The sequence below is a fragment of the Mus musculus genome, chromosome 13, assembly GCF_000001635.26.
Source record: "Mus musculus strain C57BL/6J chromosome 13, GRCm38.p6 C57BL/6J".
NCBI lineage: Eukaryota > Metazoa > Chordata > Mammalia > Rodentia > Muridae > Mus > Mus musculus.
Window position 1 is genome coordinate 89598824 of NC_000079.6, and position 13901 is coordinate 89612724.

At 37.4% G+C, this 13901-nt stretch overlaps 1 protein-coding gene across 2 annotated transcripts in view; it reads left to right on the plus strand.

Moving 5' to 3' along the window:
• The window catches only part of Hapln1 (hyaluronan and proteoglycan link protein 1), a 71304-nt gene extending 58295 nt beyond the window's left edge, over positions 1–13009 (plus strand). The window contains exons 3-5 of one of the 2 annotated variants that reach the window (XM_006517075.4): positions 2624–2992; positions 6372–6674; positions 9037–13008. In XM_006517075.4, the coding sequence (XP_006517138.1) occupies positions 2624–2992; positions 6372–6674; positions 9037–9326 (962 nt within the window). In that variant the 3' untranslated portion in view covers positions 9327–13008. Of the gene's footprint in view, positions 1–2620; positions 2993–6371; positions 6675–9036 lie in introns of both variants that reach the window. The other variant, NM_013500.4, reaches the window with a different exon arrangement.
• Positions 13010–13901: the final 892 nt, after the last annotated feature.

A 13901-nucleotide genomic window follows, 5' to 3' on the forward strand; every position in this document is an offset into this window, starting at 1 on the left:
AATTTTGCTTACCACTAGGCACTGCTCTAGTGTTCTGAGACCTACTGAGTGCAACAGAAACTAGGCAGTTAGTGCAGTGTGATACAGTCTGATGCTGTTCTAAGTGTTTCATGTGTGCAAGCTCTAATATATAATAGCTTTACCATCAGTAATTCATCTGCAAGAAAAGGAGCTTGCCCAGTGAAAGAATCGCTTGTTGACACAGTGAGATTAGATTAGATTATCTATCATATGAAAATCCCTGTTCCTATCTGCTGCCGTGCCTTTTCTCCTTATATTTGGGTATTGGTTTCTACTTTAAACTGAAAAATTTGGACAAATCATACAATGGAAACCTCTTGTAGAAATGTGTAGTGTTTCTATTTATACTCAAAGTCCAGCATGGCATAAAGCCCAGGTGTGTTCCACAAATATCAGGCTTCAATGTTCCCTATGGTTATTGGTGAGTGTCTTAGTTGGGGTTTTATTACTGGGAAGAGACACTGTGACCTCAGCAATTCTTATAAAGAAAAATATTTAACTGGGGCTGACTGACAATTTCAGAGGTTTAATACATTAACATTATGATGATAAGCATGACAACATGCAGGCAGACGTGATGCTGCAGAAAGAGCTGAGTGTTCTACATTTTGATCTGCAGGCAGCAGAGGAGACTGCCACACTGGACTTAGCTTGAGCATATGAGAACTTAAAGCCCTCCTCCACAGTGACACGTATCCTCAACAAGACCACACCTACTCAATGACCACACCTACTCAGTGGCCACACCTCCTAATAGTGTCACTCCCTATGGAGCAAGCATTTAAATACATGAATCTATGGGAGACATTCCTACTCAAAAAAGCAAACTGAGCATGGTTAGTCAGCAGCATATCCCACCACCACCCACTCCCAGAGAAAGATGACTAGATATGTTTGGGTAGATCTTAAAGACAGACATTGGGGTATTAGTTGGGGAAATTATATGTAGAATAGAGTAAAAAAGAAATTTATTTTTCCCTTCTTCAAATTCTCTTGTACTAAATTAGAAGAGAATAATTGGAAATATATACAAATATTTAATGAATCATGCTTGTGATTCATTTTAATAAGCTGTTATGAAATCATATTCTTTATTTTCATTATCTATGGAAAGAGGGAACATTGATAACTGGGCTATAATTTTCTGCTTTTGAGGATTGGGATGCACTTACATAAATGCAAGATATGTTAAGTTTTGAATATAAAATTCTGATCACAATAGCATCAAAAACATCTGATTTTAGGTATTTTTTTAATTTTGAATCAGAATCTGGTGTATATGTGTCATTAAATAAGTTTTGAGCTCTATCTCAAGGAAAATGGTTAACCTTTCTGATGAGGTATTTCTCAACCTTTTGGTTGTGACCCATGTGGCAAACCTCTATCTCCAAAAAAGTTCACATCATGATTCATAATGGTGAAAAATTTGTAGTTATGAAATAGCAATGAAAATAAGTGTTATGGTTGGGGATCACTACAACAGGAGGACATGTATTAAAGGGTCACAGCATTAGGAAGGTTAAGAAACACTGTCCTTGTGATCTATGCATCTTAAAAGATTCAAGGCCAAGGATTGTTCAAAAGCAATTTTTCCAAGGCTGCAAGAGCTGCCAAGCTATATAAAAAGCAGCTTTTATGATTCGGAAATTGTGTGTAGACGAGACGTATGCTTGTCCTAGAGTCCTTACACTTTTTTCCTTTGCATATCTCAAACATCCTCAATAGAATGTGTCAAGGTTAAAAACATAAAGCTCTAACAAGGGGAAACCCCAGGGAAAGCCGAGCTCTGAAAATAAGAGCTGGCTTTCTAAAAGAGACAGCCGTGCTGACTTGGCAACTTATATTATTGCGGTGCTCTTTCGAAAGCCACAAAGTCCTTGGAGGGTGAAGGCAGGAAACCAAAGGGCAAAAACAATTAAGGTGGAAGTGCTCTGTGTAAAACAAGAGGAGAGCAAGGAAGAGAGAAGAAGAAAGGAAATAGAGAGAAACAGAGGCCACCTAAAAGAAATCAAGACTGAAATAGTTATTGGGTGTTACAAATTAAGTATGATTTTTAACATAGTAAGCTTTCATGTTTTGAAAGATGTATCTCAAAGCTTACTGTAGTTTATCACCAACATTAAGACTACCTTCTGATGCCCTATCTCAGTTGAAATGCAATGTATGAATGTTGCTTGAAATACTCTAGAAGAGCATGAAAACAGAAGACATAAATATATGTGCATGATCATAGTGATAAGGCACAAGTGAATTGTGTTTCTTCAAATTTTTCCTATAAGTGTATTTAACAGAATAGAAAATATGTCCAAACTTACTTTACTTTGAAAGATTCAAGATTCATATTGAAAGGAATCCATTTAGAATTTATTACAAAGGTCATTAATACTGCCTGAGTCCCATAATTTATAATGGTGACTGTGTATATCATTCCCAGCTTTGTAGTGGCTTGCAGGTAACTCTTGGCTAATAGAGCTGCCTTAATGTATGCTTAAAGCAGCCATATAGTGAATGGGCCAGATAGCCTCTTTAATTATATAAAAAAGCCTGAAAACCTATGAAATTATTTTCTGCTTCTCCTCCTTTCCCCTTCTCATTATAGCAGAAAATGGCCCCCGTCTACTTGTGGAAGCAGAACAAGCCAAGGTCTTCTCTCACCGAGGTGGCAACGTGACACTGCCATGCAAATTTTATCGAGACCCTACAGCATTTGGCTCAGGAATCCACAAAATCCGCATCAAGTGGACCAAGCTAACTTCAGATTACCTCAGGGAAGTAGATGTCTTCGTTTCCATGGGCTATCACAAGAAGACCTATGGAGGCTATCAAGGTCGAGTGTTTCTGAAGGGAGGCAGTGATAATGATGCCTCCCTGGTCATCACGGATCTTACCCTGGAGGATTATGGGAGATATAAATGTGAGGTGATTGAAGGGCTAGAAGATGATACTGCTGTGGTGGCATTGGAGTTACAAGGTAGGTATTTATAAAGCATGTTGAACTTTAAAGGAATAATGAGTCTATGTTCACAAGGGATAAAATGCTATAGTTACTGTAGCAATAATGGGAGAATCCATAAGTCTTTGACTAGCAAGTTTTTCTCCTTTTATGTTTTGCCATCTGCATATGATTTCAGCTTTCAGCTTTGAAATGTATTCACAATACTCATGTGCAAATTTGAAGCTGTTCACAACAAGGAGAAACGTGCAATGCAACTGAATTAATAATATTTGGAAATAGCCTTATGCTATTCAAAACTTAAATCCCATTATGTGGTTATTGAGAAATTCAAATTAGATTCTTTTTTATGGTGCTTCTAAAATTATCTCTGTTTCCAACTAATGGTAAGGTTTCTAAAGGACATCTGCAGTGCAATACATGTAATTTTATTCTGTAAGATGGCTGCAGAAGTTAAATTTGCAGACAAAGTAGCCTCTGGATTTACTTAAATATTCTTCAAGGAAGTAATTCTTTTAATGGCCCAGGGTCTTTAAGAAATCAAATATCAAATACTCCAGGTACTTGGGGAGGTTTTCTATTTCTTGAGTATATAACACATCCAATAGATTTTAAAGTCAACAAATACAAAGCTATACAAACAAAAGTGTCCTCACCTTCAACTCATTTCTCAGTCATCACGCTAGGAAAGTGCTAAGAGTTCATTCTATATAGTGTAAGTTGTCTTATTTTCATAAGTTTCACCCATGTTCTACACTGAAGAATGAAACTGGCTACATTGGTAGGATGGTTTCCTTCACAAAACCATAGGTCTGTGTTTGTTGGAAGCTTTCATCCCATCCCAGAAAAAAGTTTTTGTGCCTTTTGAAAATGATAACCTTGACCACTGGCCCTCCTGAATCCCACAAGCTTCCGTCAGGCGTGTAGAAGTTTGTCAGCTTTATCTCCCTCATAAAATCCAGTGCAAAGCTCCATGGCTTCGGAACACATGTTCTAGCTGTAAGGAAGTTCAAGGCATATAGACTGTGGGTCTAGTTAATCCTAGTATGTGAAGCTTTTTGCTTTCAAGGTTTTTATTATAACAAAGTTAATTATTTTTTTTAATCTTAAAATGTTTTTAAAAGTTACAAAAGGCTTGTGACTTTATAAAAGGATTGAATGACATGATTTTAAAATAGAAAGCAGCTCAAATATAAATATATGTTTATATTTGTATACTGGATATAGAACTAACTCCATCGTATTTCAGTTAATCAGGGACTAATGGATACTGTTTTACTGCCTATAAGTTTTACTGCACCACGACACAGGATAGAGAATTGATATCTGAAATTTTGGGAGGGGGTCTTTAAAGTTAATACAAATTAACGAATCCTATATTTTCCTCTGTTTCCATCATGAACGATTTGGGAAAAAAAAAAGGTGGTACAAACATTTCCATCTTCTGATAAAGATGCTGGGAGTTCCTCTGCTCCCTTGAGCTCTAGCTACCAAGAAAATCATTGCTCGATAGATTATTTTCCTTCTCAGGCATACATCCAGGATTGCTGAGAAAAGAGAACAAATGTCACAGGGTACAGAGAGAGCCGCTATAATGCAGAGAGCACTGTAGCTCTGCCATTCTGTGGCACACTCTGGCCCTAGTCGGGCAGAGGCAGAGCATTCTGAGAACCATCTCCGGGTTGTTTCTCCCCCTTACCACAGTCAGTGGCATCTAAGAGTCTTTCTTTCTTCTTGTGGCTCTGATCCAACTGATAGATCCAGCAGCCAAGAACCTGAGAAAGCAGAGTAAGATCAGAAAGCCTTCTTGGACCTTCTTCCCCTGCTGTGATCCCTGCCAACTGGACTGGCCAAAAGGACAAGGGGAAAGACTTGATTTAAAACCTCAAGTCCTCTCATAAAGGCATCCAGGATATTTTAGAAAAGAATGTACTGCCCATGATTGGTTATTAGAGAATTGATTGTACATAATCTTGAGTATGGTTTGCAGTATTGTTGCATGTAACTTAGAGCCTGTACAATAACTGGACCAGTGGGACAAGATGCCCACACTTCATGTGCTAAGAATCTAATTTGCTGTAATCATATCTCTAAGATTGCTTGCTCTGAAATTATCTTTTACTAACAACAGGGGATACACGTTGTCAGATGTCTTTCTTAATACGCAGTAAATGACACAATTCTGAATACTTAACTTGGGAATCAGTCCTAAAGAAACTCTATAGAACGTGAGACAGCTCAGTTTCCCCAATAATTCTTTGAGCAAGAGAATTGCTTTCAGAAGGCCATTGCCTCTTCCCTGACAAAGTCAAATGCTAATTCACGCTCTCTGTATTTCCTAAGGGGTTGTTCTCTGAAATACTTGACTCTTCAAGACTAAACCGTCAGTTAATAGATGTTTTCTCTGTACTCATCTTGCATAGGGCAAGCTTAGAGAAGTGATTACTTTGCTCTATTTATATGGAAATCATTTTCAAAAACTTGGTTTTTTGTTTGTAACATAATACATTAATAGAAAAAAAATGAAATGCTAAAAGTAAAACCCATTTTAAGTCCCTTCCATGCAGTGCCTCTCTGCTGCTGGGAGATGTGACTTTATTTTTCAATAGATATTTTTTTTACCTAGCCTTTAAATAAATAATGGGAATTTTTAAAGTAAAATACTGTGTTTTAGCTGTTTCAAGGGCAGAAAACAAGAGTTAAGGGATACATGAAATGTTGAAACAAAAAGTTATCATGCTTTGCATAGGGTGTGCACATGAGACTCATTAGATTTTTGTTAGGTATGCAAATTTAACTTAAGTTTCTCCAAATGATAATTCTGAAGAGACAGTGACTTACCTGCATGGTTTCAGCAACACACATAAAAGTAGATGAACATTTGAGTCATTCAACATAATTCTTTATTCAAGTGTCAAAGAGTATATGAAACTGACCGCTAACTCCATAACAACATCTTCCAATAAACTTGTGAATTTTTGAAAACACTGTCTGCCCAAGTTCTACATTCCCCACAACCATTAGTATTACCCTGACCTTTGCCTTCCCATAAAAGCTCAGCAGTTGTATGTTCTGGGTCTAGTAACCACTAACAGTATTGAGATAGTGTAACACATGGCTGCATCTCTTTCAGAAAGGAGAAATGTTTAGCATAAGTTGAGCTCTTGGCAGTGGAGAAAAATCACTAAAATTGTCATTCCAAGTAATAGCTACTTACTACTTAACAACAAAGTGTATGAAGTAGAAAGAGGCTGTGAGAAACCACTCCAAGTTGACCAAAAACTAGTTCATCTGGAGATCGCACTACCCCACCCCACCCACACACACCCACCTACCTGTAAGTGGACCTGCCCAGGGCTCTATCACTAATGACCTTTCCTGTCTCTCCTTTGAATAGGTGTGGTGTTCCCTTACTTTCCACGACTGGGACGCTACAATCTTAACTTTCACGAGGCACGCCAGGCTTGTCTGGACCAGGACGCAGTGATTGCTTCCTTTGACCAGCTGTACGATGCCTGGCGGGGTGGGCTGGACTGGTGCAATGCTGGCTGGCTCAGTGATGGATCTGTGCAGTACCCAATCACCAAACCACGAGAGCCCTGCGGGGGCCAAAACACGGTGCCTGGAGTCAGGAACTACGGGTTTTGGGACAAGGATAAAAGCAGATATGACGTTTTCTGTTTTACATCCAACTTCAACGGTAAGACAGCAGCTGCTTTGCCTTCACCTCTATCCAGGGCAACAAGTCGTTCTAAAACACTGTTTGAATTTTGGTATTATCTTCTAAAAACCAAACAAAAACAAAAACAAAAAACGAACAAAAAACAAAAAGCAAGCAAAGAAAAAACAGCAATAAAAAGCAATCCTTTAAGGTATTACTGTATTTTAAAAAGAGGCAAAATGTTCTTGAATCTTGCATGTCATAATTTTTATAATATCTACATGAATCCAACAAAAGCCACATACTTCCGCATTCACTACAGTTTAACCGTTTCAGGCTGCCATAGTGTGCTGTCCCTGCAGTACTGCTCTCTGCTGAGGGAAGGAGCATCCTGGTTGTACATGCCCTCTCTTTCCAGTCACAGTATCATGCTTAACAAAGTTCAAGGCAAGTTGGGAACTGAGTGAGACAAATACAGCACAATCAGCCTTGAAGAGAAAGGCAGGGAAGGGTCTCACAGCACTGATTGTAGACTCACTGCGCCCTTCCCACTCCCAGCCTCTTTACTGGACCATCCCCAACATAACCTTGGGGGCCTATTACAAAATGAAAATGTAGGGGCCTTTGTTCGAAATTGATTAAGAGTTTTAAGCCATATTGTGATGAAAGCCTATTATTTAGTAGACTGAGAAGGGAGGATTATAAGTTCAAGGCTAGCCTGAGCTATATAATGAGACTGTCTCAAACTAACAAGCAGAAGCAAACTACAGAGCCTTAAAACGTGCATAGGACCTTCTCATTGAGGAACCAGAGTAGCTGCATAAGTCAAATCCCTACTAATCAAGCTCTAGGCCCTTGGTTTTATATTTAAGATCCCTGGAAATAGACTCGTGAGTAAACGAAAAGGGTAACAACTTAGACTTCAAAGATTTACCCATCAGAGCTTTGAATGATGTAGCTCTAGCGAGCCACACTGCTGCAGCCATTCATGGCACTGAATAGACAGATCTGTATCTCAAGCAAATTTCATTTTCAAATATGTAGAGGTCAGATTTGAATTCATGTCCTTATGGTTTGCTATTCTGTATAGATGGCAGACCAAACTCTCCAGTTAATGAATGTTGCAATGGCTCCTACCCTTATTTCAAAGCTCACTAGGTTAGAATAGTAAGAACTGGTAGCATTAGTTTATGCTACGGCAGCCTGTTTAGGGATAGGGAGACATCTCAGGTGTAAATGGTTTGCCTCACAAACATGAGGTGCTGTGTTCAGTCCAGAGAACTCATGTCCAAATGCCAGATGTGGTGAAGGGCACTTAAAATTCCTGCAATAGTGAAGCACAAACAGGAGCATCCCTGGGGCTCACTGGTCAGCTAGGCCAATTTAATGGGAAGCTTTGTATCAAAAGATGTGAAGAGCACTTCTGAGTGTAACACCAAGGTTTGTGCCTCTAACTGGAGGCACACAGTCAAAACCATCAACAACTGAACAGAAATGTACATTAGCATACCACACAGATACACAACACACACACACACACACACACACACACACAGGAGCACCATGCTTAATGAGGGCCATAGGATATTATACTTAAAGCTAAGATGATGGAGAAAATATTCAGTGTATGCCAGTTCTGGCAATTGATGATACATTTTGTACGATATATTCCATCATGTTAATGGGATCTCAGTCATTCTTACTGCAATAAGTGGTCAAAAGTAACAGTGTTTCTGTGCAATCGGGAAATAGCAAACTGTCAGGCTTCAAATGACGAAAGTTTTAAAGCATTAACAAACTCCTCTTCTTGTAAGGGGGTGCAGACAGGGTTTAAATTCAGCAAAGGTATCATTGATGGCAAATGACTTCCTGTGTTTGACGAATTTTTATGCTGTCGCTTTGGTGGAGAAGAAGGTCTTATTGATACCTGTAATGAAAAGAGCTTGAGGGCTTTGAGTTTTTTAAATGGACTTTTATGTGAGGAATGTTTTTTGATCCTTTCACATTCAAATTTTGCCTCTCTAGAAACTTGTACTGGGGCTCAGTCTTGCTACAAGTAGAATTTAAATAGCCCTTCTTTCAATGTAGAGTTCTGTCTTCCCTAGAACCATAGAAGGGCTCTTTCAGTCTCTAATTAGCTAACAGAAACTGCATCTGCCAGCACCCTTTTCTTTTTAATGCTATACAAGGGCGTGTGTGAGCACACGCCAAGAAGCAAGGCTAAAGCAAATGTATTTAATCTAGAGTGGCCTGTTAATATAACATTTAAATGGCAGTTCTATGTTCTCCAAATTGTAGACGTTGCTCTGCATCTCCTTTCATTGAGAGGCACTTTTCTTTTGGCTCCTTCCATCTCTGTGGTTCCATCACAGGCTGACTAACACTCTCCTTCTCCCCATAGGCCGATTTTACTACCTGATCCACCCCACCAAACTCACCTACGATGAGGCGGTGCAAGCTTGTCTCAATGACGGTGCTCAGATCGCGAAAGTGGGCCAGATATTTGCTGCCTGGAAGCTTCTGGGCTATGACCGCTGCGATGCCGGCTGGCTAGCGGATGGCAGCGTCCGCTATCCTATTTCTCGACCAAGAAGGCGCTGCAGTCCGACTGAGGCTGCAGTGCGCTTTGTAGGTTTCCCAGATAAAAAGCATAAGCTATACGGGGTCTATTGCTTCAGAGCATACAACTGAGTGTGCCCTAGGAAGAGTCAGTTCTTGAGTTACGTGAAAGTTTTGTTTGTTTGTTTGTTTTTGTTGTTGTTGTTTTTAATATGAACTCATGCAAGTTACCAAAACTGTGATAACCCTTTTTCACTTACTGTAAAGAGTCGTTTTCATAAAGGCCAATTCATTCATTTGTTTTGTAAAGCTATCAGTCGATATATATATTATAAAGTAATGTAAGCGGAAGGCATTCTAAAATAGGGGGGTGGCGGGGGGTGCTTTAGAGCCTAAACTGGTTCATGCTACATCATCCCAACAAGATGCCATTTCATGAATGGGATATGTTGTAGGCTGAGAATCACCAGGATTGTAGTAAGGGAAGTAATGCTACTTGCCGCAGTAATTTCCACAAGCACAAATTTTACATATTTCTACAATTTTGAAATGCACTTCGGTAAACAAATTAGAACAACAAATTTGAAATACAGGCTTCTTTACATAAACCAGGATTCTGGGAGGTGCAAAAACTCACTATCATAAGGGAACAACAGAGACTTTTTCTAAAAGTTAATACTTTAAGTCTCCAGTATACAGAATAGTTTACTCTTTACAATTCTACCTTTTTGACCAAAAAATTCATATAGACTCAGATGCAGAATAATAAAGCCACAGTTAGAACTCCTAGGTCAACTCATTTATATGAAATATCTACTTAAGTACACAGATAATACTTTAGCAATGAAAGAGTCCTACCTTCTAATTACAATTACCTATCTGAGAAGACTTGTTTTATTATTTTTGAGTAGCTTTACTGAATCATATTTAAATTCTAAGAACCTTTGCTAAGCAGTATTTAGAATCTACTCAGGGCAGTTAAAACGACAAACTGCTGGACAGAAAATGTGTAAAATGTAGCAGCTTGATTTTATGTTAGCTTATGAAACATTATTGTCCTATAAAAATAATTTTAATCTATTTAATATTTCTTATTTACATTACATGACAAAAACCATCAAATGAATGAATAACTCTACACTTGCCTAAGAAATAAAGACTCAACTTCCAAAGTTGTTCTTGTTTGTATCCACAATACAGTGCCCAAATAAGACCTTTATTTATAGAAGAAAGGGAAAAATACATTTCTAAATAGTCTCTCAAGTAGGAAATACAGTCACTGTCAGTTTCCTTTCTGGTTAGAATTTGGCAAAAATAAAATACTGGCATTCTCATAGCAGACTTTACACCTCCAGGTTTTAAGTGAAAAGTTAAGCCCAGGTTCAGAAAAGTGACTTTCAGTATTAGCAACTCCAGTCTTAAATTAAAGTTTCTTGTTATGATTGCAGAGACCCCAGAGGGACCAATATTTATATTCAAGTAATATTTCTGGTTTCCCATTATTTCACAGTGAATTCTTGTGAGTAGGCCTTAGCATAATAATCCAAGTACAACATGGCTAGTATGCTGTCATCAATGTTTTTATGTAGATTTCCCCCCATGAACATAACATAAATAAATCTGTTTCCTGAATTGACCATGGTTGCATTTAAAGCTCTGTAATAACTATAATAAAAAATGCTCTATAAATATAGAGTTATGTGTGTGGAAAGTATAGAGCAGATGGAAGTCCATGAAACCATAACTATCATGATATATTACCTAGATAAAATATTAGAAGTAAAAATAGAACCTTTCTTTCAGGTACTTAAGCCATGACAATGCATGAAGTTATAAGTTAGGATATGCAAATTACACAAAAGTATACATCCAAAGAAAATGTGGGGTTTCACTCAAACAGTGCTGTTGTAAATTGAATTCAGACTTCTAAGCTAAACACAAATTAAAGAGAATGAATGGTCTATAATATAATGACTGTATTACTTAAGGAGGAGACTCCAAACTAGCCCCTCAAACACCTTACAGGCTAGGCTAATCTCTTTGGAGGAAGATCATACTTGAACAATCATTACGTATATTGTAAGAATTTTGTCTGCAATGCAAGTAGATAAATTTTATACCGAATTAGGTGCACTCCATCCAGTTATTGTCATAGAACTCCACATTACAGTGCAGTAGCATTTCTTAACTTTTGAATACTTAGTATAGGAAATGGTGCTGATCAAAATCTCCAAAGTGACTGTTAGCTGACATATGTCTATACCAATTGTGCACCATTTGTCCATTCTTGACAACATCCTAGAATGAACACTGCTGGGCAGAGTTTTTAACTTCTAATTTCACACAAAGGACCAGAATCGTCATGCCCTCCCTTTGAACTCCTAATTGAAAGGGGTCTTTTAATGTTCCCATCTTGCTGTTTTCACTCCACCAAATAATCTATTTTCCTACTTCATATCTCATTATAAATGTCTTCAAAAGAAAAAAAGTTGTCTTAGCACAATTCCTAGCAGAAAGTTGACATAACACTGTCTAATTCAGAAATCCCTTTCGAGACTTCAAGATTACCAGAGTATCAAGGTGATGAGAGGACAGACTTTAAAAAAATGAAAACATTTTATAGTATGGCCCACATATAAAGAACATAATAAATCTATAAATTTTACTGAAATGCCTTGATTTGAAACCTCTAAGCAAAAAGAACCAATATATTTAAAAATACATATAAGGATGAAGATAATTTGTCATATTAACACTGGAAGCCATCTTTTAATGACTGCTGCCATATTTTGTCACAGCAACTTTTAGCCAAATATAGTATTTGTAAATTTAAATTTTCTTTCATATAAAGAGGGCCGGTACCTGTCAAAGTGCTATTTTATGCAGTAAGATGGTCGCTTGTTATTTTGGCAATTAGTAGACTCAAATAAGATACCAATTTGGTTGCTGGCAGCCATACTGGATTTCTTGATTTCAGTACTCCTAAAAGCATGCTGGTGTCATGGAGTAGCTGACCACTAAAAAAGGGAGGATTCAAAGGGAATCAGTTGTCAGGTTTGGTTTAGTCTTAGTTTTTTTTTTTGTTGTTGTTTTGTTTTGCTTTGTTTTTTGCTTTTTTTTTCCATTTAGTTTGTTTCATTTTGGTTTTGCATAGAATGCTTAGAGAAAACACTGACAACCTTTTTGAGAAGTATGTCATTGCTCAAGACTGCCAGCACAGTGTACAGCAAAAGCTATGAATAATACAGACATCAGTAAGCCACCCAATTAGAAGAAGGTCAATATTTAAATGCATTTAATAGCTACTAAGTACAAGTTTGAGGAGAAACAATGTGTATTACAAAAAAGAATGTTTTCATTTTCTGTAAGATACAATGAACTGATGAACAAATATTAAAAGTCAATTTTGCTTTACTATAGTATCATTTGATTCTTATGACTTGTAGAATCAGTCATTTTTTCCCCTTGGGTCAAACTTGACAAATACACCATGCATTCTTCTGTTGCTAGCAATGCTTTGAATGAATACCCACCCAAATGAGTTAGAGCTTTGACATTCAAACAAGAAAGTATACTTCAGAAATTTCCCTTAATTATTTGGAATAAATTAAACAACCTTGAAGAAAAAAAAAAAACTCCCAATAGTGAGATCAATTAAATTTTGTTTTAGTTGTAAACTCTTTCAAAATGAGGGATATCATATTCATTTTGTCATCATTTTTCATATATTTTTATTCTTGTCATACAAAGTCTATGAGGCAGGGTGAAAGATTCTGTGGAGGTTCTTAGTCCCCAAATAAAAGTAATGAAACCATTCAAGTGTGATGTGTTGCTTCCTTACCAAGAAAATGGCTTAATACTACAATTGTTGAATAGAATGGACCTTGTGTTTAAGCATTAGGTCTGCCAGATGTATAAGGAGAGGAGTAGCAGGAAGGTATTAGTAAGTTGCGTGTAACCTACTGACAGGCTGTTGGCTTCTACTTCAATTCCTTGGTCTCTCCATTTATGATGTTTAAAGGCTCTGCAGCATAGATATATAGTTATCAGGTGTTTTTCTGTGTGTGTAGGATAGATATTGTGTGTGTGTGTGTGTGTGTGTGTGTGTGTGTGTGTGTTACTAAAGATCCACACATAAGGAAAACTGTGATTGTACATGTTATTTCTCCACAAGAAGCAAATTTCACATATGCTTCTATATATTTTTATATCTCCTTCAGGCCAGTAAGTTTACTTTATAACCAGTCACTGTAAGAACATGTTGGCAGGCTGGGTAAAAGTCAATGGCTTATGAAATCAAGTAGCTTTCTTTCCATTGGTCACTCTCTTCTTGTTTTGCCCTCTGAGGTTGTCCACACCTCTTAAGCATCAGATATAAAAAGTAGCCTTTCTCATGTAGTAGGTATCTGATTACATGACCACTGTTGATATGGACATATCCCAAAGGTGAAAACAAAGCTTAAATTCTCCTCTATCTAGTAATTAAAATATTTTAATTCCAGCACCTTTTTGTCCAAAGAAGGAACCTAGCAACTGTGTCTTCATTCCACTGAATAATTTCTTGCTTTAAAATAAAAGTCCCTTGGATTTTTAATTAATGAAAAATTTCTTTCGCCAAAACATATGTTTTTAGAGAACAGAAAAATATTTTTAAAGCAAATGAGTTTGAAGGTTTCCAGACTACTGAAGTCTGGTCTTTGAAGATGC